Below are 20,397 nucleotides of genomic sequence, written 5' to 3'. Positions count from 1 at the left end.
GCGAACATATCAGACGACACAGCGATTCTTCCAAAAGCAGCTCTTTATTTGTAAGCTGGAACAGAACTGACTAAGGAGCTCAGTCAGCCTGCTTAGATAGAGCTCCAGAACAATGTAACTGTTGCCATTTTCTAAAACTATCCAATCACTGAACGTCACTTTCAATCCTTCATTTGCATAACTATCTACAGTATCCCCCTGCTGGCCCAGGGTGAGAACTTCGGTACATAACACCCCTCCCCACCGAGATAAGGCGTTAGTTACAATCGTAATGGTTTCCTTATATACAGCACTACACGTAATGGTTCAATTAGGCACAAAAGCATATCGTTACTTTTTACATACTTAGACCAACAGTGATACATGTCCAACAACATAGTCCTTTAGCTAAGTTGGACGCTTGGAAACTCTGTCAGACCGCCGGGGACTGGTAGCCATGTTGCAGGTGAGCGTGAGCAGGAACTCACTAGGTGCAAAATAAGGATCAGGCAGACTCAGTAATAGGAGAAAAAGAAGGTGAAGTTTATTGCCAGGCAATAAGGACCCAGTTGGAATCTCTTCCAAAAGAACTGGGACCCCGATTGACAGAAATCCAGAGATCTTTATACCTGAGTAGATCACAGCAAATCATAGATCATGAGACAATCATGAGACAGTCACGATATTGTCAGCAAGGAATAACCAATTAGCAAGCTTCTGGCCATGCGTCCAGCACCTGGACAAGCACTGGTCAAACACCGAGTTCAAGTTCTGCTTTCCGATGCCTGTAATGACGCTCTGTCTAACCTCTCCCCTAGTTATGACAGGACAGGGAGTTTGGAGTTTTTGTGGTTTTGCTCTTCCTGTTCTGTGGACTAATTTAGCCTGTATCTGAGGGGGTTTTGTACCAGAATCTCTGATTCACGTCTTCCCCATGTCCAGGGTTCACAGAAGTAGTAGGGGAAAGGTCGGTTCTAAATCTTGCTGTTCCAAGCAATATGCAGTTAGCTAAGGCACAGCTTCCCTTTGATTCAAAATGGATTTTCAAACACTGTAAGCCTCGATTACGTGTGAGCATATATGAATATATTGATTTCTGATAACTGATTATATGAATAGCATAGGGGTAGCCCTTCTTCCTTGCCTCAGCCAAGACCGGGGGCCACCCAATTCTTGCTGAGACTGTGGTGCGACCCTAGGTGGCATTGAAACCAAGTCCCCTGGATCCGCTGCTGTGGGTGGAGGCTCCGCAAGTGGAGTGGTCTGAGCCTGTGGTAATTCTGGCAGACCCTCTGAAGTGGCTTGGTTTGGCTCCACTCTGGCAGTTTGTGAGAGAGGTGTAGATGGAGCCTCACCATCTGTAAGTGTCTCTTCCGGAGCCATGAGTGCAGTTGGGGGCACCACGGTAGTGTCCAAGTCCCCAACCCTACGCCTAAGCTGGTCTATGTGCCGGCGCCACAAGCGTCCGTCTTCGAGTGCCACCTGGTACGAGCGAGGTCCAGTGACTCCCACTACTGTGGCTGGCACCCAAGGAATGTCCCCCATATAGTTCCGGGCAAAGACCTGGTTTCCTGGAACAAATGACCGTGGTGCATTGGCACAACCTGGGGGTTCGGCCACGGCAAAGTGCAGGTGCAGCTGGTCAAGCGGGGACCTGAGGCAGCGGCCCATAAGCAGTTCAGCAGGACTCCGCCCTGTGGCCACATGAGGGGGTGATGTGTTGCACGAACAAGTATTCGGTGACCCGCTCGTGCCAGTGTCCCCGGTCCAGGTGCGCCAGTGCCTCTTTTGCCGAGTGCACCATTCTCTCCGCTTGCCCGTTGCTGGATGGATGAAATGGTGCCGTTAGGGCATGGCGGATGCCCAGTCCCAAAAGATACTGCTCAAAAGTGCCTGATGTGAACTGCGGTCCGTTGTCGGAGACAAGGACATCAGGACACCCATGCGTCGCAAAGAGGCCTTGCAGCACCCGGATGACAGCCTCGGGAGTGGTGGAGGGCATCAGGGCCACCTCCAGCCATTTGGAATAGGCGTCCACCACTACCATAAAGGTCTGGCCGTGAAAGGTGCCGGCCAGATCGATGTGCACCCTCGACCAGGGTGTCTTGGGCGTCTCCCAGGTGTGTCCCTTAGCTGCCGGTGGTGCAGGCCTCGATTCTTGGCGTGCTTGACAGGCGGACACCCAGGCAGTGATGGCATCGTCCATGTTAGGCCACCAGACATAACACCAAGCCAACGCCTTCATTTTGACGATTCCCGGGTGGCCAACGTGCAGAGCCTTCAGGACACGTTGACGGAGTCTTTGGGGAATCACGACACGGTCTTCCCACAGCAGACAGCCGCGATGAGCCGAGAGTTCATGTTGTCTGGTTGCGAACGGTTGGAAATCTGATGCAAAAGGCCCTTGTGGCCACCCCCTCCACGCCCAGTTGAGCACACGGCTGATGGTGTGATCTGGAGGCCACCGTGGCAGCCGATACAGGTGCTGCCGGAAGATCCTCAATCAGGAGGAGCAATGAAGCAGGAGCCGGGTCTTCCACAAATGCTGGAAGAGGGCAACGGCTGAGGGCGTCGGCATGGCCCATCGATTTCCCCGGGCGATGGACGAGCCGGTAGTGGTAAGCAGCCAGGAAAACAGTCCATTGCAGCATGTGCGGCGAGAGGACCAGTGGAGTTGGACGATCACCGGCAAGGAGGCCCAGGAGCGGCTTGTGGTCAGTGATGAGGTCAAAAGTCCTGCCGTAGAGGTATTCATGGAACCTCTTCACTCCAGCCACAAGTGTCAGTGCCTCCTTGTCAAGCTGACTGTAATTCTGTTCAGTCAGAGATAGTGTCCTGGAAAAGTAGGCGAGCGGTGCTTCTCTTCCGTCTGGAAAACGGTGACTAAGGACAGCGCCAATGCCAAAAGGTGAGGCGTCGCAGGCAAGGACCAGCGGCCTGGCTTCACTGTACTGTACCAGCACACTGTCCGATGAAAGGAGAGCCTTGACCACGTTGAAGGCCGCTGTCTCCCGATAACCCCAGGACCAAGGCGTCTTTGTGCTGAGGAGTCGGTGAAGAGGCTCAGCCACCGTGGCTTTGTGGGGCAGGAACATGTTATAAAAGTTCAGCAGCCCCAGGAACGCCTGCAACTCTGTCTTGTTCTTTGGGATGGGGGCCTGCTGGATAGCGCGGATCTTGGATGTGGTTGGGTGAAGGCCGGAGGCATCGATAAGATAGCCCAGGAACTCCACCTGTGGAACGGCGATCTGGCACTTCTCCCTCTTTACCTTGAGCCTGGCCTCCTGGAACCTGGTCAGCACGGTACGGAGGCGCTCGAACAGCTGCTGGTGTGAGTCTGCGGACACCAAGACGTCATCAAAATATGGTACCATGCCCCGAAGCCCTTGCAGGAGACGCTCCATAAGGCTTTGGAAGATGCCAGGAGCCACACTCACCCCAAACTGCAACCGGCGGCAACGGACGATCGATCGTGGTGGGACGATCGTCTGGGCTTCAGCAGTGGCATCATCGATGGGCAGTTGTTGATAGGCTTGGGCAAGGTCCAGCTTAGCAAAGACCTTACCCTCACCCAGGGAATTCAGCAGGTGTTGGACAACAGGAACCGGATAAGCGTGCTGCTGAAGTGCCTTGTTGATCGTGCACTTGTAGTCAGCGCAGATTCTCACCGACCCGTCTGGCTTGACAGGTGTGACGATGGGGGTTTCCCACTTGGCGTGGTCAACCGGCTCCAAAACTCCTTGGGCAATCAGCTTGTCCAGTTGTTCGTCCACTTTAGCCTTGAGAGCAAAGGGAACCTGGCGTGGCTTTAGCTTGATGGGGGCGACTTGTGGATCAAGGCTAAAGGAGATGGGCGTACCTGTATATTGCCCCAAAGTGCCGTCAAAAACCTCGGCAAAGTCTTTGACCAGATCCTCAGTCTCTGCGTTAGAGATGCAGTTGATGCCGGTGACTTCCAGGCCGAGGGCATCAAACCAGTCTAGCCCTAGGAAGCTTGGCCGCTGACCTTCGACCACCACCAGTTGGAGCAGGCCCGAAAAATCCTTGAAGGAGATCCGGAACCGGCCAACGCCTACCACGGGAATGTCATTTCCCTGGTAGTCTCTCAGGTGTACGCGGTGAGAGTCGAGTTGCCTTTTGGGCACTCTGGGTACCAGTCTTTTGATGGTGCTCCAAGACACGATGGACAGGACAGACCCGGTGTCGATCTCCATGTCACATGGAGCTCCTTCGATGAGCACCGTGATGTTCAGCTTGCGTCCTGTAGGCGAGTCAATTTGGCCAATCGTGGTTCCAGACGGGCAGCGGCAGTTGGTGAGAGCGAAACAGCTTTCCTTGGCAGACTGGAGTAAAGACTTGGACTTGCGAGTCGGTGAAGGGGGGTTGTCAGACGGGGACAATCGGCAGATCTTATCGATGTGGCCCCTTCTGGAACACGTCCGACAGATGGCATCTCTGAATCGACACTTGGTACGGGAATGGTTGCCTCTGCAGCCGGCACATTCCGGTTGGCCCTTGGACTTCTGCTGGAACTTCCTGCACTCCCGCTTTGTCTGGTGCACGTCATCGTCTTCACTGGAGGATGCCTCATCACTGCTGGCCTCTTCGTGATGCACTGGAACTGGCTTCCTAGCAAGACGCGGGCTGCTGGCCTTGCGGATCTCCTGGGCGGAGCGTTCAGCAGCTTCTGAGGCCACAGCCTCCTCAATGGCTTTCTGCAGCGTGAGGTCTGGCTTGGCGAGGAGACGCCGTTGCAGATGGATGTCCCGGACCCCGCAGATGATTCGATTGCGTAGTGGTTGCGGAGCTTCTCTTGGATCGTGTCCCATGGTGTTGCCTGGACTGTTTCAGGCGCAACCAATGCTCAGGCCATCTCAAACACCTCAGGCCCACAGAGGCTGAGGAATAGGCCCCTCTTCCGTTCCTTTGATACTGCTGTCAGCTTGTTGGCTTGGAGGTAGCAGTTGAACCGAGCTAGGTAGGAGTCCCATGATTCAGAGGCTGGTGCAAACGGCGGTAGAGGCACAAGTGAAGCCATGATTCCGATGCTGGCGTGAAGGGCGATGGATGGAACACAGTGCTCTAGCCAGAACAGTCAGCTCTGAATTGGTTCTGTTCAGTGATTCAGCTCAGTGATTCAGCTCAGTTCAGAGGATGGCCGCATCTGGCTGTGCTCTGATGTCCATCGATCCCACCCTCGTCGCCAGTGTTAAGTTGTGGGCGAACATATCAGACAACACAGCGATTCTTCCAAAAGCAGCTCTTTATTTGTAAGCTGGAACAGAACTGACTGAGGAGCTCGGTCAGCCTGCTTATATAGAGCTCCAGAACAATGTAACTGTTGCCATTTTCTAAAACTATCTAATCACTGAACGTCACTTTCGATCCTTCATAACTATCTACAGTATCCCCCTGCTGGCCCAGGGTGAGAACTTCAGTACATAACACTTCCCACTACCTCCTCTGCCTAGTTTCGTGAGGCGTAAGTGGTTGATACCATCTGCTCCATGAAATCCACAAGGCTCAAGGTAGAGTGAGACACTAGAGGGAACTATAATTAAGATTAAAATGTTTTAAAACAGCCTTCCTCAGCCTGCTGCTCTCCGGCTATTTTGGACTACAACTCCCATCAGCCCTAGCCAGTATGGGTAAGAGTGAGAGCTGGAGGGAGATGTAGTCCAGCCCCAACTGGGAGTGGACATCATGTAGGTGAAACCTCTTTTGGAATGTTTCCAAAGTCCCTCTGTTCTACGATATAAGCCACTTGGAACACTTTTTGTTGAAAAGTAGTTATATGAATATTCTAAACAAATAAATAGGTTACGGTTCTAATATTTAAGGTAAAGGTAAAGGTACCCCTGCCCGTACGGGCCAGTCTTGACAGACTCTGGGGTTGGTGCACCCATCTCACTCAAGAGGCCGGGGGCCAGCGCTGTCCGGAGACACTTCCGGGTCACGTGGCCAGCGTGACAAAGCTGCATCTGGCGAGCCAGCGCAGCACACACGGAAACGCCGTTTACCTTCCCGCCAGTAAGCGGTCCCTATTTATCTACTTGCACCCGGGGGTGCTTTCGAACTGCTAGGTTGGCAGGCGCTGGGACCGAGCAGCGGGAGCGCACCCCGCCGCGGGGATTCGAACCGCCGACCTTTCGATCGGCAAGCCCTAGGCGCTGAGGCTTTTACCCACAGCGCCACCCGCGTCCCCCACATTATATGAATATTCTAAACAAATAAATAGGTTACGGTTCTAATGTTTAATCATATACAAATACATGACAGTGCAGGGGGAAAAATAAAATAGCCATAGAACATCCAGGGTAATTTTTTTACATGGCATGTTGGACTTAGTCTTAAACTACACTGTAAGTGGAGCAGCATGATTGGGCTTTTAAAATTTTAATTGCTACATGTTGCTTACAGACTCTTCAATGTCAGGTCTCTGCTCAGAGGGGCTCATAATGTATACTTGAATACAATGGGGAGAAGGGCAAGTGGGAAGAATATGGGTGGTATTCAACTGTTACTCAGAGTAGACCCACTGAAATTAATGGACCTAACTTAGTCATGTTAAGTCACTTCTCTTTGCTGTTTGCTTTTGTGATTTAAGATTTCTGGGAAATTCTTTTTCATAGAATCATAGAATCATAGAGTTGGAAAAGACCACAAGGGCCATCGAGTCCAACCCCCTGCCAAGCAGGAAACACCATCAGAGCACTCCTGACATATGGTTGTCAAGCCTCTGCTTAAAGACCTCCAAAGAAGGAGACTCCACCACACTCCTTGGCAGCAAATTCCACTGTCGAACAGCTCTTACTGTCAGGAAGTTCTTCCTAATGTTTAGGTGGAATCTTCTTTCGTGTAGTTTGGAACCATTGCTCCATGTCCGCTTCTCTGGAGCAGCAGAAAACAACCTTTCTCCCTCCTCTATGTGACATCCTTTTATATATTTGAACATGGCTATCATATCCCCCCTTAACCTCCTCTTCTCCAGGCTAAACATGCCCAGCTCCCTTAGCCGTTCCTCATAAGGCATCGTTTCCAGGCCTTTGACCATTTTGGTTGCCCTCCTCTGGACACGTTCCAGTTTGTCAGTGTCCTTCTTGAACTGTGGTGCCCAGAACTGGACACAGTACTCCAGGTGAGGTCTGACCAGAGCAGAATACAGTGGCACTATTACTTCCCTTGATCTAGATGCTATACTCCTATTGATGCAGCCCAGAATTGCATTGGCTTTTTTAGCTGCTGCGTCACACTGTTGGCTCATGTCAAGTTTGTGGTCAACCAAGACTCCTAGATCCTTTTCACATGTACTGCTCTCAAGCCAGGTGTCACCCATCTTGTATTTGTGCCTCTCATTTTTTTTGCCCAAGTGCAATACTTTACATTTCTCCCTGTTAAAATTCATCTTGTTTGTTTTGGCCCAGTTCTCTAATCTGTCAAGGTCGTTTTGAAGTGTGATCCTGTCCTCTGGGGTGTTAGCCACCCCTCCCAGATTGGTGTTGTCAGGGGCTCAGGAGCAGAGGCACAGGGAAGAGAGGGAATGGAGAGCGAAGGGGAAGAATCTGAGGGCAGCGTGGGAGAAGGTGACAGTGGCCCGAGAGATTCCATGAGCCTATCCAGCGAATCAGAAGATTCCCAGAGGGGGGCGCCGATGGCCAGGGCGAGGGGGGTCCCAGGGGGGACGCGCCAGAAGCAAGGGGCCAGTGGGGACTCCCAGAGCAGTGGCTGGAGATCAGGACCAGCTTCCCCACCAGAGCGCAGTGGGGGGGAAGAATCCCAGGTATCAGGGACAGCGTCTCCTCCAGGAGGGAGAGAAGATGAGTTAGGGTTGACCACGCCTCCATCGGAGAGCGAGGGAACGGTCAAGAGGAAGGTTGCCGGCTGGGCTCGCACGCCAAGTTCAAATGTACAGGCGAGCGGCACAGCAGGTAGCCCGGATAGGGAACCAGGTCCTAAAGCCCGCCGGAGGGAGGGGGAAGAATCAGGGGAGTCAGCGTCAGAAGAGTCCAGAAAGGGTGAAACCCCAGCGGGCAGGAGGGCCCAGAGGAGGAAGGAGCTAAGGAAGAGGTGGAGCAAGGCTAGAGTCTTAAACTGGTGTGGAAGGGGAGGAGATTCAGATGGAGCTTCGGCGGTCTAGGGCTTAAGACGTAGAGCTGCGCGCCAAGGTTTTGGAATGGAAACTGAACTTCAATAAAGACTTTTGTATATATGACAACGACCTGGCGTTGGTCCTCTGTGAGCTGGGACCTAGGGCAGTTCTGACAGGTGTCATCTGCAAATTTGATCAGGATGCCCTTGAGTCCATCATCCAAGTCGTTGATAAAGATGTTGAATAAGACCGGGCCCAAGACAGAACCCTGTGGCACCCCACTAGTCACTCTTCTCCAGGATGAAGAGGAACCATTGATGAGCACCCTTTGGGTTCGGTCAGTCAGCCAGTTACAAATCCACTGAGTGGTAGCATAGTCAAGTCTGCATTTTACCAGCTTCTTTACAAGAATATCATGGGGCACCTTGTCAAATGCCTTGCTGAAATCAAGGTAGGCTACATCCACTGTGTTCCCTTCATCTACCAGGCTTGTAATTCTGTCAAAAAATGAGGTCAGGTTAGTCTGACATGACTTATTTTTCAGAAATCCATGCTGACTATTGGTGATCACAGTATTCCTTTCTAGGTGCTCACAGACTGTTTGCTTAATGATCTGCTCCAGAATCTTCCCTGGTATTGATGTCAGACTGACTGGGCGGTAATTATTTGGGTCCTCTCTTTTCCCCTTTTTGAAAATAGGGACAACATTTGCCCTCCTCCAGTCTGCTGGGACTTCGCCTGTTCTCCAGGAATTCTCAAAGATGACTGCCAGTGGTTCTGAGATCACATCTGCCAGTTCTTTTAATACTCTTGGATGCAGTTCATCTGGCCCTGGAGACTTGAATACATCTAAACTAGCCAAGTATTCTTGTACTATCTCCTTAGTTATTCTGGGCTGTGTTTCCTCTGCTGAACCATTTGCTCCAAATTCTTCAGGTCGGGCATTATTTTATTTATCGGAAAAGACTGAGGCAAAGAAGGCATTGAGGAGTTCAGCCCTTTCTGTGTCCCCTGTTTGCATTTCACCATCTTCTCCTCTGAGTGACCCCACTATTTCTTTGTTCTTCCTTTTGCTACGAACATACCCATAAAAGCCTTTTTTGTTGCTTTTAACCTCTCTAGCAAGCCTGAGTTCATTCTGTGCTTTAGCTTTTCTGACTTTGTGTCTACATGTGCTGGCTATTTGTTTGAATTCCTCTTTGGTGGTTTCCCCCCTTTTCCATTTTTTGTACACATCCTTTTTTAATCTTAACTCAGTTAAAAGTTCTTTAGATAGCCACCCTGGCTTCTTTAGGCACCTTCCATGTTTCCGTCTCATTGGTATTGCCTGAAGTTGTGCTTTTACTATCTCCCTCTTAACAAACTCCCAGCCATCATGAACTCCCTTTCCTTTTAGTATTACTGTCCATGGGATCTCACCCAGCACTTCCCTAAGTTTTATGAAGTCAGCTTTCTTAAAGTCAAGAAATTGAGTCCTAGTATGCTTGGCTGCTCCTTTCCGCTGTATAGTAAACTTCAGAAGAGCATGATCACTCGCGCCTAATGATCCTTCCACTTCTACCCCACTAACCAGGTCATCAACATTGGTTAGGACCAGATCTAAAATGGCTGTTCCTCTTGTTGCTTCTCCCACTTTCTGGACAATGAAGTTGTATGCAAGGCCAGTGAGGAATCTGTTTGACCTTATGCTCTTGGCTGAGTTTGACATCCAACAAATATCTGGGTAATTGAAGTCCCCCATTACTACTATCTCCCTTCCTTTTGCATGCTTGGCCATCTGTTCCAGGAAGGCATCATCTATGTCCTCCGTTTGGCTTGGGGATCTATAGTAAACTCCCACAATGAGGTCACTGTTATTCTTCTCTCCCTTAATTTTGACCCAAATGCTCTCACTTTGGCTTTGAGGTTCTAAATCTTGGATCTCTTCACAGGTATACACATCCCTGACATATAACGCCACTCCTCCTCCTTTCTTGTCTGGTCTGTTTCTCTGAAATAGATTGTATCCCTCCATTATTACATTCCAGTCATGGGACTTATCCCACCAGGTTTCAGTGATGCCTATTATGTCATATTTAGTTTGCTGTACCAAGAGCTCAAGCTCATCTTGTTTATTTCCCATGCTTTGCACATTAGTGTACAGACATTGAAGTCCATTAATCATTCCCCCATGTCTCATATTTAAGGATTTTTTCCTCCCACCACTAGGTCTGCGTGCTGTTTGCTCCATTTGGTCTATGACATTTGGATGATCATCTTCATCAATTGATAGACTCCTACCTTCAGGAGCACTGTCTCCCTCCCCCACATTAGTCAGTTTAAAGCACTCCTGATGAGGTTTCTGAGATTTTTGGCAAAACCATTCCTCCCAACCCATCGCTTGCCAGAACATTCCTCCCAACCCATCGCTTGCCAGAAGTCCATCTTCAAGAAACTGCAGTCCTTGATCTAAGAATCCAAACCGTTCCTGTTTACACCATTTGCGAAGCCAGCTGTTCACTTCCACTATTTTTCCCTCTCTCCCTGGGCCACGTCTTTCAGCTGGGAGGACAGATGAGATGACAATTTGTGCATTTAATTGTTTCTGTCAGGTCTGACAGTTTCAATTTCCTGCCCAGAGCCTCATAGTCTCTTTTGATCTTCTGGAGGCTATTGCTTGCAGTGTCATTGGTTCCCACATGAACCAAGAGGAAGGGGTATTTGTCAGTGGGTTTTATGATTCCTTGCAGTCGTTCAGTTACATCTTGGATCTTAGCCCCGGGGAGACAGCACACTTCCCGAGACATCTTGTCAGGCCCACAGATCACTGCTTCTGTTCCCCTCAGTAGGGAATCCCCTATCACCACTACACGCCTCCTCTTAGGTTTGGTCGGGGTTCTTCCATGAGCTGTCCGTTCCAAGGTCGCCTGCACATTCCCTGAGGACTGACTTTGCTGCTCGTCTTCATATACCTGATCAACTGTAATGAGGGAGAGATCCTCAAATGGAGTCTGCTCTTTGTCTTCCATGCTAGGGGAGAGGACCTCAAAGCGATTGTGTATTTCTAAACAATCAGAGCGAACCCTGGGCCTCCTACTTCTTTGAGTCACGTTTCTCCATATATCTGGCTCCTGTGTTGGTGAACTAGCCTCCTTCTCAGGGGAGTCCCCTGTCTCCTCCTTGGTGGAGACGGTGTGCTCTGTTGCTTCCAAGAAGAGCTCCAGCTCTCTAATTCTTTGGAGTGTAGCTACACGTTCCTCCAGTTGCTGGACTTTGTCTTTTAAGAGGGCAATCAACATGCAATTGCTGCAGGTAAAGCTGCCTGCCACCTTTGGCAAGATGGCAAACATTGCGCAGGAACCGCAGGCGACTGCAGCTGTTCCCTCACTCTCCATCTTGAGAACGTGTCATTGGGGGTGGCTACAGCGGTCCTCCATCATAAGAAGCGTGCAGACAGGACAAATAACTCCCCCCCAAAAAAACCCCTAGGTCTCCCCCAACAAACGTTTGAGACTAGCTCCCCTAAATCTAAAAGATGGATCAAACACAAAGAAACACACACACGAGAAAACCCTTTTTGCTCCTTCTTCAGCTGCTGCCCTGCAATAATATTAACCAAATACCAACAAAGATGAATTGAAGATGTAACAGTTGGCATGTACAGATGAGCAGAGGAACTCACACAAAGGATGTGCAGAGCAAGGTGAGATCTTAGGGTACAAAATCAACTTTGCTGGAAGGTGTATTTTATGGGTAAATGGACATAGGTCAGTGACTCTATAATAATAATTATTGTGATTTATATCCCCCCCTTTTCTCTGACAGGGACTCAAGATGGCTTTACAGATAAAATAGAAACAACTAAAAGCATAGTGGGGAAGCAATCATTAAAAGCAATTAAACATTAATAGAATTAAAACTATAGATATATGTGATCTCTTAAAAGTTACAAGTAATTCTAATAAAAAACTTTGACTTTAGGGTTATAACTAGAGTTAGGGAAATCAGATTGTGTTTATGGCTGTTTGTAAGGTAACATGGTTGCCTGAGAGCCCCTTTTGGAGGGCAAGGCCAGAGGAGGCGGCAAGGGCCAAAGGAGATCCCTCTCTGGCTCTCCATCTAGATGCTCTTAAATGCCTGACAAGCATCTGGTGCCATCCAGTGTGTTAGTGTCAGACTCTGCATAAAGAATAGCCCAGAATTTGACAGGTGGTACTAAGCGGTACTCTCTTTCACAGAATCATGCTGACAACAAGAAACAGAATGAATTGCTTAGTTGACTCATGCCTAGGAATTGTCTGGGCGTGTGAGGGGCAATCGCTGGGCTTGACTCAAATCTCCCCAAGATAACAATGGTCTTTCATGATTTTCCAATACAGTGGTACCTCAGGTTACATACACTTCAGGTTACAGACTCCGCTAACCCAGAAATAGTGCTTCAGGTTAAGAACTTTGCTTCAGGATGAGGACAGAAATCATGCTCCGGCGGCGCGGCGGCAGCAGGAGGCCCCATTAGCTAATGTGGTGCTTTAGGTTAAGAACAGTTTCAGGTTAAGAACGGACCTCCGGAACGAATTAAGTACCTGAGGTACCATTGTACAGTATTTTGGTCTCAAGTTACTCAAGGGCTTTAAATGTCAACAACAAAATGACACTTTGCTTTTATTTTTATATGAATTCATATTGACTTTTTCTTTCCTGGTTATATCTTGTGTAAACTGCTTAAAGATTTCTTTTTACATATATGAACTGGTATAATTTTTATAAATATGCCCAATTTCAATGTTATGAGGTGCCATTTTTTGTGTTCTGCTCTATTACTGCTTTGTTGTATGCTGCTTTCGATGCCATATGGACAAAAATATGTCTTTAAAAATCCATTCAAATAAATAAATAAATAACCCATGCTAAGTTTGCTCTTAATATATTCTCAGAGGTATGAAGTCTGTACAGATAACTTTTGAAATCTCTCAGGGATCTAAAGACTCATGATAATGAGTTTTCAAGCTTTAATTATAAAAATTGTTATTTTCTAGTCACACACAGAGATTGGATTTTATTCTGTTCAGATGGGGGCCTAGACCTGATGGTTCCTCAGGCCATGAAGACAAGAATTAACCACTTGTGATCAGAAGCTTGGTTGAGAAGATTGATTCAACTTTCCATTGTTGCCATTTGAATCAGCAGAGATATTCTGGTCCCCCCCCCAAAAAAAAAATTGTTAACAGCCTAATTAAGTCAGATGATATAAGAAGCGTTTTGGGTTTTCATGGTTTTATCAAACATTTGCTGTTTCTTAGACTGGTGTCATAACCAGAAAGGTGTTTTATTTATTCTTTAATTTAATCAAAACATTTGAAATCCCCTCACGATGTTAGTGGATTAGATCTTCTTATGTTCTTTTAGAAGTGTTCCTAAAGCTGCAATTATAGGCACATTTACTTGGGAGGAAGCCGCATGGAGGTTAATGGAACTTAATTGTAAGGAAATGTGTGTGAGATTAGGCTGCACAAGGCTATTTGTTTCAGATCCATCAGGCAACCTATTTTCCCTTTCAACAAATGTTATCCAACAGGACACCCCATAAGGTAAATATTTCAAGTTTCTTTTGTATGTATTTTACATTTTTTGTCAAAAATTTAAACTGTAATATAGCAAGCTGACTTTAGTAATTGATTCTTTTAGGAGAACACCCATATTTTTTTTCCATTAGAGATGTTCACCATCCTATTAATACCACACAATATCATACTATAGTCACACCCACAGCATACATTTAAAGTACCTGGCTATAAAGGTAAAGGTACCCCTGCCCGTACAGGCCAGTCGTGTCCGACTCTAGGGTTGTGCGCCCATCTCACTTAAGAGGCTGGGGGCCAGCGCTGTCCGAGGACACTTCCGGGTCACGTGCCCAGTGTGACAAAGCTGCTCTGGCGAGCCAGCACCAGCGCAGCACACGGAAACGCCGTTTACCTTCCCGCTATAAAGCGGTACCTATTTATCTACTTGCACTTAAGGGTGCTTTCGAACTGCTAGGTGGGCAGGAGCTGGGACCGAAAGACGGGAGCTCACCCCGCCACAGGGATTCGAACCGCCGACCATGCGATCGGCAAGTCCTAGGCACTGAGGTTTTACCCACAGCGCCACCTGGCTATACCCCCCCCCCAAAAAATTTGCACTTTCTGAATCAATATGAGAACTGAAACACAGCCATCTTCCAGAACTTGCACTTATCCAAATTTTATGGTGCAGTTCTCTAAGCAAGCAATGTTCACAAAAATGCATATATTAGGAGAAAATATATGTAAAAAGAATATGGAACTGATAATAACATACAAAAATGCATTATATATAGGGAAGGTGCTTGCACAAATGTGAACGTCAGTCAAAACTGCATATAAAATTTATTTTTTAGGAGAAATTCAAACTAAAATGCTGAATTTTTTTTCCTGAGGATTGTTAAAATAATAATAATGCAAATTGTAGCAGACATGTGGAGAACTGACTTTAAGATGGGGAAAATGAGAACCTGAGAGAACCAAACATGACAATTTCTTCCATCTGTATTTGGATGTGACCCCTATGACTCTAAGAATTTTTGTGGCAGCAAATAAAACTTAGAGAATGGTATGTCCACTGCTACATGTGGAGTACAACATAAAACAGGACAATTAACAAGAACACATTCGTCAAATATCATGCTTGTTACATCTGATGGTACCAACATGTTTGGAGAGAAAGCAATGAATGCTGCTCTAGGAGAAGGGTAATATAAAACAGCAAAGGAGTGGGAATCCTCCTTCAGATGTTAAGTTCTTAGCACTTAACTCCTTTCTGGGTCACTTCAATTTGCAAGGAGCACTGGCACAGTTTACTTACAGTGGTGGCACAAATGCATGGCCCTCCTGCATATGGTTGGAAATCAGCCCTAGCCAGGATGGTCAGGGATGATGGGAGTTGTAGTCCAGCAACATCTGGAGAGTCACAGATTTCTCTAGAACATTTAAATACACTGTATATATGATATTTGCATAGGGGGTGGATTTGTATGTAGCAAGATTGGGGTTTCATAGCTCTGCTCCAAGGATACATTTTCCACACAGAGTGTAATTTTCTTCACATAGAAAATGTGTATATTAGGAAAAATTAGAGCCAAGATGCTAATGAAATTTCACAAGGGCTTTTAAATCAATCAATCAATCAATCAATCAATCAATCAATCACAAACTAATGTTGATATATGGAGAACTGAATTTAAAACTGAAAAGGTTTAGAAACAGTGAGAAATTGAATCTGAAATATTCATCCATCCCTTGTTCAAAGAAACATGAATTATTTGATAACATTATAAAATAAGCATTTCACCATTATAAAATTATCATTTCACCAACAATAATGGTAATGGGATTGAGTCACACTCCAATTAATATAGTTTGGGGGCATCTTTACTATCCCGGCAGATAATTCCACATCTTGGGAAGGATTTACAACGCCATGGTTCCTGAAGATGATAATGAAACGACACCAGAGATCTTCCTCCTGACTGGGCTCTCCAGCCAGCCACTCATGCGCAGGATGCTCTTTGTCGTGTTTCTCTTCCTCTATCTAATGACTCTTCTTGGGAATGGCCTTATTGTCCTCTTGATCATAGCAGATCCTCACCTCCACACCCCCATGTATTTCTTTCTAGGCAACCTCTCCCTTCTTGACATCTGTTATACTACCAGCACAGTCCCACAGATGCTGGCCCACAGCTTCACGGAGAGGCCCACTATCTCCAATGCCAGATGTTTTGCCCAGATGTGTATCTCGCTCTTCCTTGGGACGACGGAATGCATTCTGTTGGCTGTCATGGCTTATGACCGCTTTGTGGCGATATGCATGCCACTCCACTATACGCTGATCATGAACAGAAGGCTGTGTGGCTGTCTGGCTGTCTCCTCGTGGGTCTTGGCCTCCCTGTTGACCCTTGTACCATCCTTCACCATGAAGATCAAACTATGTGGGCACAATGTCATCAACCATTTTGCATGTGAAGTTCAGGCTGTTGTGAAACTAGCATGTTCTGATATCTCAGCCAATGCAGGTTTCTCACTAGGCAGCAGTGTTTTCACTCTCTTAGTACCCTTTGCCTTCATTTTGCTGACTTACGTTCGCATTAGTCTGGCAGTGCTGAGGATTCGCTCAGCTCAGCGTTGGAGCAAGGCTCTTTCTACCTGTGGCTCCCATCTTACAGTGGTTGGGATCTTTTATGGCACAGCTATGGCCATGTACTTGAGGTCGCCAGGCAGATCTTCAAACCAGGACAAATTTGTTGCTGTCTTCTATGGTGTGGTCACTCCAATGCTGAACCCTCTGATCTATAGTTTGAGGAACAAGGATGTGAAAGGAGCCTTGTGGAGGGTAATGGGCAGGAAAATGGATCCCTAGCCCCCTTTAAATATATCTGAATACACCTCTTGAGTGCCTGAATGCTCTTTTGAATTCCTTTAATGTAATACTTCGTATTTTAGAAATAAAATTTGTAGAAATGGTTCAGTTTTTGGAATGCTTATTTCTTTTTTTGTATTTCATCTTTTTAAAATCTTGTCACAGACACTGCTTTTGTAGCCTTAGGCTGTGATGTGGTTTATAAATTTGTAAAATAAGCATAAACAAATCAGCTCCCCTCATCTCTCACTAGGGGCCATGCAGAGTGGGGTGGAGGAGGAGCTGCCATTTAAGGACCTAAGAGGGTCAGTAGGGAAGAAGAAGAAGAAGAGTTTGGATTTGATATCCCGCCTTTCACTCCCTTTAAGGAGTCTCAAAGTGGCTCACATTCTCCTTTCCCTTCCTCCCCCACAACAAACACTCTGTGGGGTGAGTGGGGCTGAGAGACTTCAGAGAAGTGTGACTGGCCCAAGGTCACCCAGCAGCTGCATGTGGAGGAGCAGAGATGCGATCCCGGTTCCCCAGATTACGAGACTACCGCTCTTAACCACTACACCACACTGGCTGGGAAGGAGGTGGTCTTTCAGATATTTGGGGCCTAAATCAGTTAGGGCTTTAAAGAATAATGTGAGCACCTTGAATGGGGCCCAGAAACAAACTGGCAGCCAGTACAATGGTTTTAAAACAGTCAATGGAGTATTACCAATCCCCTCTAAGGCAAAGACCAGGTTGAGGGTAAGCCCAGCTACATGCGTTGGACCATCGATGCCCTGAGTCAGCCCCATCATTGTCATGGAGGCCATGAAGTCCTGAACCAGCCCATTTGAGGCATCCTTGACATGGATATTGAAGTCCCCAACAGCACTGTGTGAGACTTATCCAGTATTTCCCGCACAGGTGCATAATGGTCACAGCATGAAGGGAGGGCCACAAGAATGCCACAAGGAGACTGTCATTGGGTTGAATTTGTCACTTTGCATTTCTTAGTACAGAAAGTATTGATCTGATGTGTAGAGATGGTTCTGGAAGCTACTGGAAGCTTCTCTGTGTGAAAGAAGCAAGCAGAAGGTTCATGATGTTTGGGTTATTCCTTCAAAGAAGCTGAGTACAAGTGGGTTAGATTAGTTCTGTTATCTCTTTCTGTCAAGGTCATGTTGACTATAATAATAAGGCCAGAAAGAGTCTGGGTTTCACTTTCTACCTCTCTTTCCTTCTGGTGTAGTGTTCTGTATATAGTATGCTTAGCTTTAGTCTTATTATAAGTTAAGTTGTAAATTTAAGTTAAGTCTGCTGCAACTGGATTTCTTATGGACAGGGCCAATCCTGATTGTACTGAATTTGTGACCATGATGCTCATTTGCCTTCAGTAGCAGTAAAGCTCTGCTGAATGAAATATAATTGCCTCTGGTCTATTTTTTTGGGACTCCTGCAGTGTGTTTAAGTTTTTACTCTGCTAGCTATACATTGGAATCTACTCTGGATCAATATCGATCAATATTGATAAGAACCTTTCAGAAGATAAGCTTTATTTTACTAGCCCAAGGCCATGACAGAACCATACAGACACCATCAAAGAAAGAAATATCAATTAATCTACAGTATCTATCTATATAACACTCTCTCTCTCTCTCTCTCTCTCTCTCTCTCTCTCTCTGTGTGTGTGTGTGTGTGTGAACCTCTGCCATTAGAATCATAAAATGCAAGACTTCCAGTCAGATGGTGACAGCGCCAGCAGCCCCAAATGAGTTTCCGATTTTATAGTTAAGTTTTATTGTTTTATGGACTGGTTTTGGTGTTTTATTGTTTTCTTGCTTAATTTTACTGTTTTACTGCTCTGCCACTGCATTTGTTTGTTCCCTAATATGATCAAAAGGAGGGAAAGGATTGCTTCATCACAGAGCTTGAGTAATCTGCCCAATTCCAAAAAAAGCAGATTAGATGACTTCATTGTGGGACACCTTTCCTCTGATCTGGGTTACCTATATCCAATAGGTAATACTTATACTAAGTGCTCAAGGGGACACGGGTGGCGCTGTGGGTTAAACCACAGAGCCTAGGACTTGCCAATTGGAAGGTCAGCAGTTCGAATCCCCACGACTGGGTGAGCTCCCGTTGCTCGGTCCCTGCTTCTGACAACCTAGCAGTTCGAAAGCACATCAAAGTGCAAGTAGATAAATAGGTACTGCTCCAGCGGGAAGGTAAATGTCGTTTCCGTGCGCTGCTCTGGTTCGCCATGACCCTCGGCCAGTAAAGTGAGATGAGCATGCAACCCCAGAGTCGGCCACGACTGGACCTAATGATCAGGGATCCTTTTACCTTTACCTAAGTGCTCAAGAGATCCAGCACTTAGCCAACACTCATGATGTACAGAGTTTCTTTAAAGCCACAAAGACCATCTATGGGCCAATAAATCATGGCATATGCCCCCTACACTCAGCAGATAGTACCACACTTCTAAAAGATAAAGAAGCTGTTGCATTGCTCTGGAAAGAACACTACCAACACCTCCTTAACTGCATCTCCCCCGTTGCTGCTGAGGTCCTCTCACAAATTCCACAAAAACAAATTAGAGACGAGCTTGCAGAATCTAGGAGAGTTGTTGTCAGAGCTGCCCCGAGGTCCCAGCTCACAGAGGACCAATGCCAGGTCGTCGTTATATACAAAAGTCTTTATTGAAGTTCAGTTTCCATTTCAAAGCCGTAGCGCGCAGCTCTACGTCTTAAACCCTAGACCGCCGAAGCTCCGTCTGAATCTCCTCCCCTTCCACACCAGTTTAAGACTCTAGCCTTGCTCCACCTCTTCCTTAGCTCCTTCCTCCTCTGGGCCCTCCTGCTCGCTGGGGTTTCACCCTTTCTGGACTCTTCTGATGCTGACTCCCCTGATTCTTGCCCCTCCCTCCGGCGGGCTTTAGGACCTGGTTCCCTATCCGGGCTACCTGCTGTGCCGCTCGCCTGTACATTTGAACTTGGCGCGCGCGCCCAGCCGGCAACCTTCCTCTTGACCGTTCCCTCGCTCTCCGATGGAGGCGTGGTCAACCCTAACTCATCTTCTCTCCCTCCTGGAGGAGACGCTGTCCCTGATACCTGGGATTCTTCCCCCCCACTGCGCTCTGGTGGGGAAGCTGGTCCTGATCTCCAGCCGCTGCTCTGGGAGTCCCCGCTGGCCCCTTGCTTCTGGCGTGTCCCCCCTGGGACCCCCCTCGCCCTGGCCATCGGCGCCCCCCTCTGGGAATCTTCTGATTCGCTGGAGAGGCTCATGGAATCTCTCGGGCCACTGTCATCTTCTCCCACGCTGCCCTCAGATTCTTCCCCTTCGCTCTCCATTCCCTCTCTTCCCTGTGCCTCTGCTCCTGAGCCCCTGACAGTTGTGTACAGCTATTAACCAAATGAAAAACAACAAAGCCAGTGGACCTGATGGGATACCTGCTAAAATCTTCAAAGTGGGTGGAATTGAACTTGCACAACAACTTCACAAGCTAATCAAAAAAATCTGGGAAAGAGAAGCGATCCCAGCAGATTTTAGGGATGCCAAAATTATCAATCCTGGGAAACACTGGCCTGTGAGCACTCCAGTTGGAGAACAGCCTTCACCAAAGGTGTCATGGGCTTTGAAGATGCTCGAACTCAGGACGCAAGGGAGAACTATGCCAAGAGGAAGGCACGCTTGGCAAATCCACACTGTGATCAACGCCCGCCTGGAAACCGATGTCCCCACTGTGGAAGGACGTGTGGATCCAGAATTGGCCTCCACAATCACTTATGGACTCGTTGTTAAAACCATGTTTATGGAAGACAATCTTACTCGGCTATGAGGGATCACCAAAGAAGAAGACTTCTGGCAGAGTAGTGGGCAACTCAAGAGGTGAGGGCAACTCAACAAGAGAACATTGAAGCCACTATGTTACCATGAAGCCTTGTTGA

The 20,397-nt window shown here is 47.5% G+C and overlaps 1 protein-coding gene across 1 annotated transcript; it reads left to right on the top strand.

Moving 5' to 3' along the window:
• Positions 1-15,541: 15,541 nt before the first annotated feature.
• Positions 15,542-16,477, top strand: LOC309351151 (olfactory receptor 13H1-like; the record flags this gene model as incomplete). The annotated part of the gene is made up of 1 exon (XM_081878519.1): positions 15,542-16,477. One exon carries the CDS (start codon positions 15,542-15,544, stop codon positions 16,475-16,477), a length of 936 nt encoding a protein of 311 aa, XP_081734645.1.
• Positions 16,478-20,397: the final 3,920 nt, after the last annotated feature.

Source organism: Podarcis erhardii, assembly GCF_964252035.2.
Source record: "Podarcis erhardii genome assembly, chromosome: 10".
Taxonomy (NCBI): domain Eukaryota; kingdom Metazoa; phylum Chordata; class Lepidosauria; order Squamata; family Lacertidae; genus Podarcis; species Podarcis erhardii.
The sequence above is the reverse complement of the archived record's forward strand: the minus strand, read 5'-3'. Positions and strand labels throughout refer to the sequence as shown.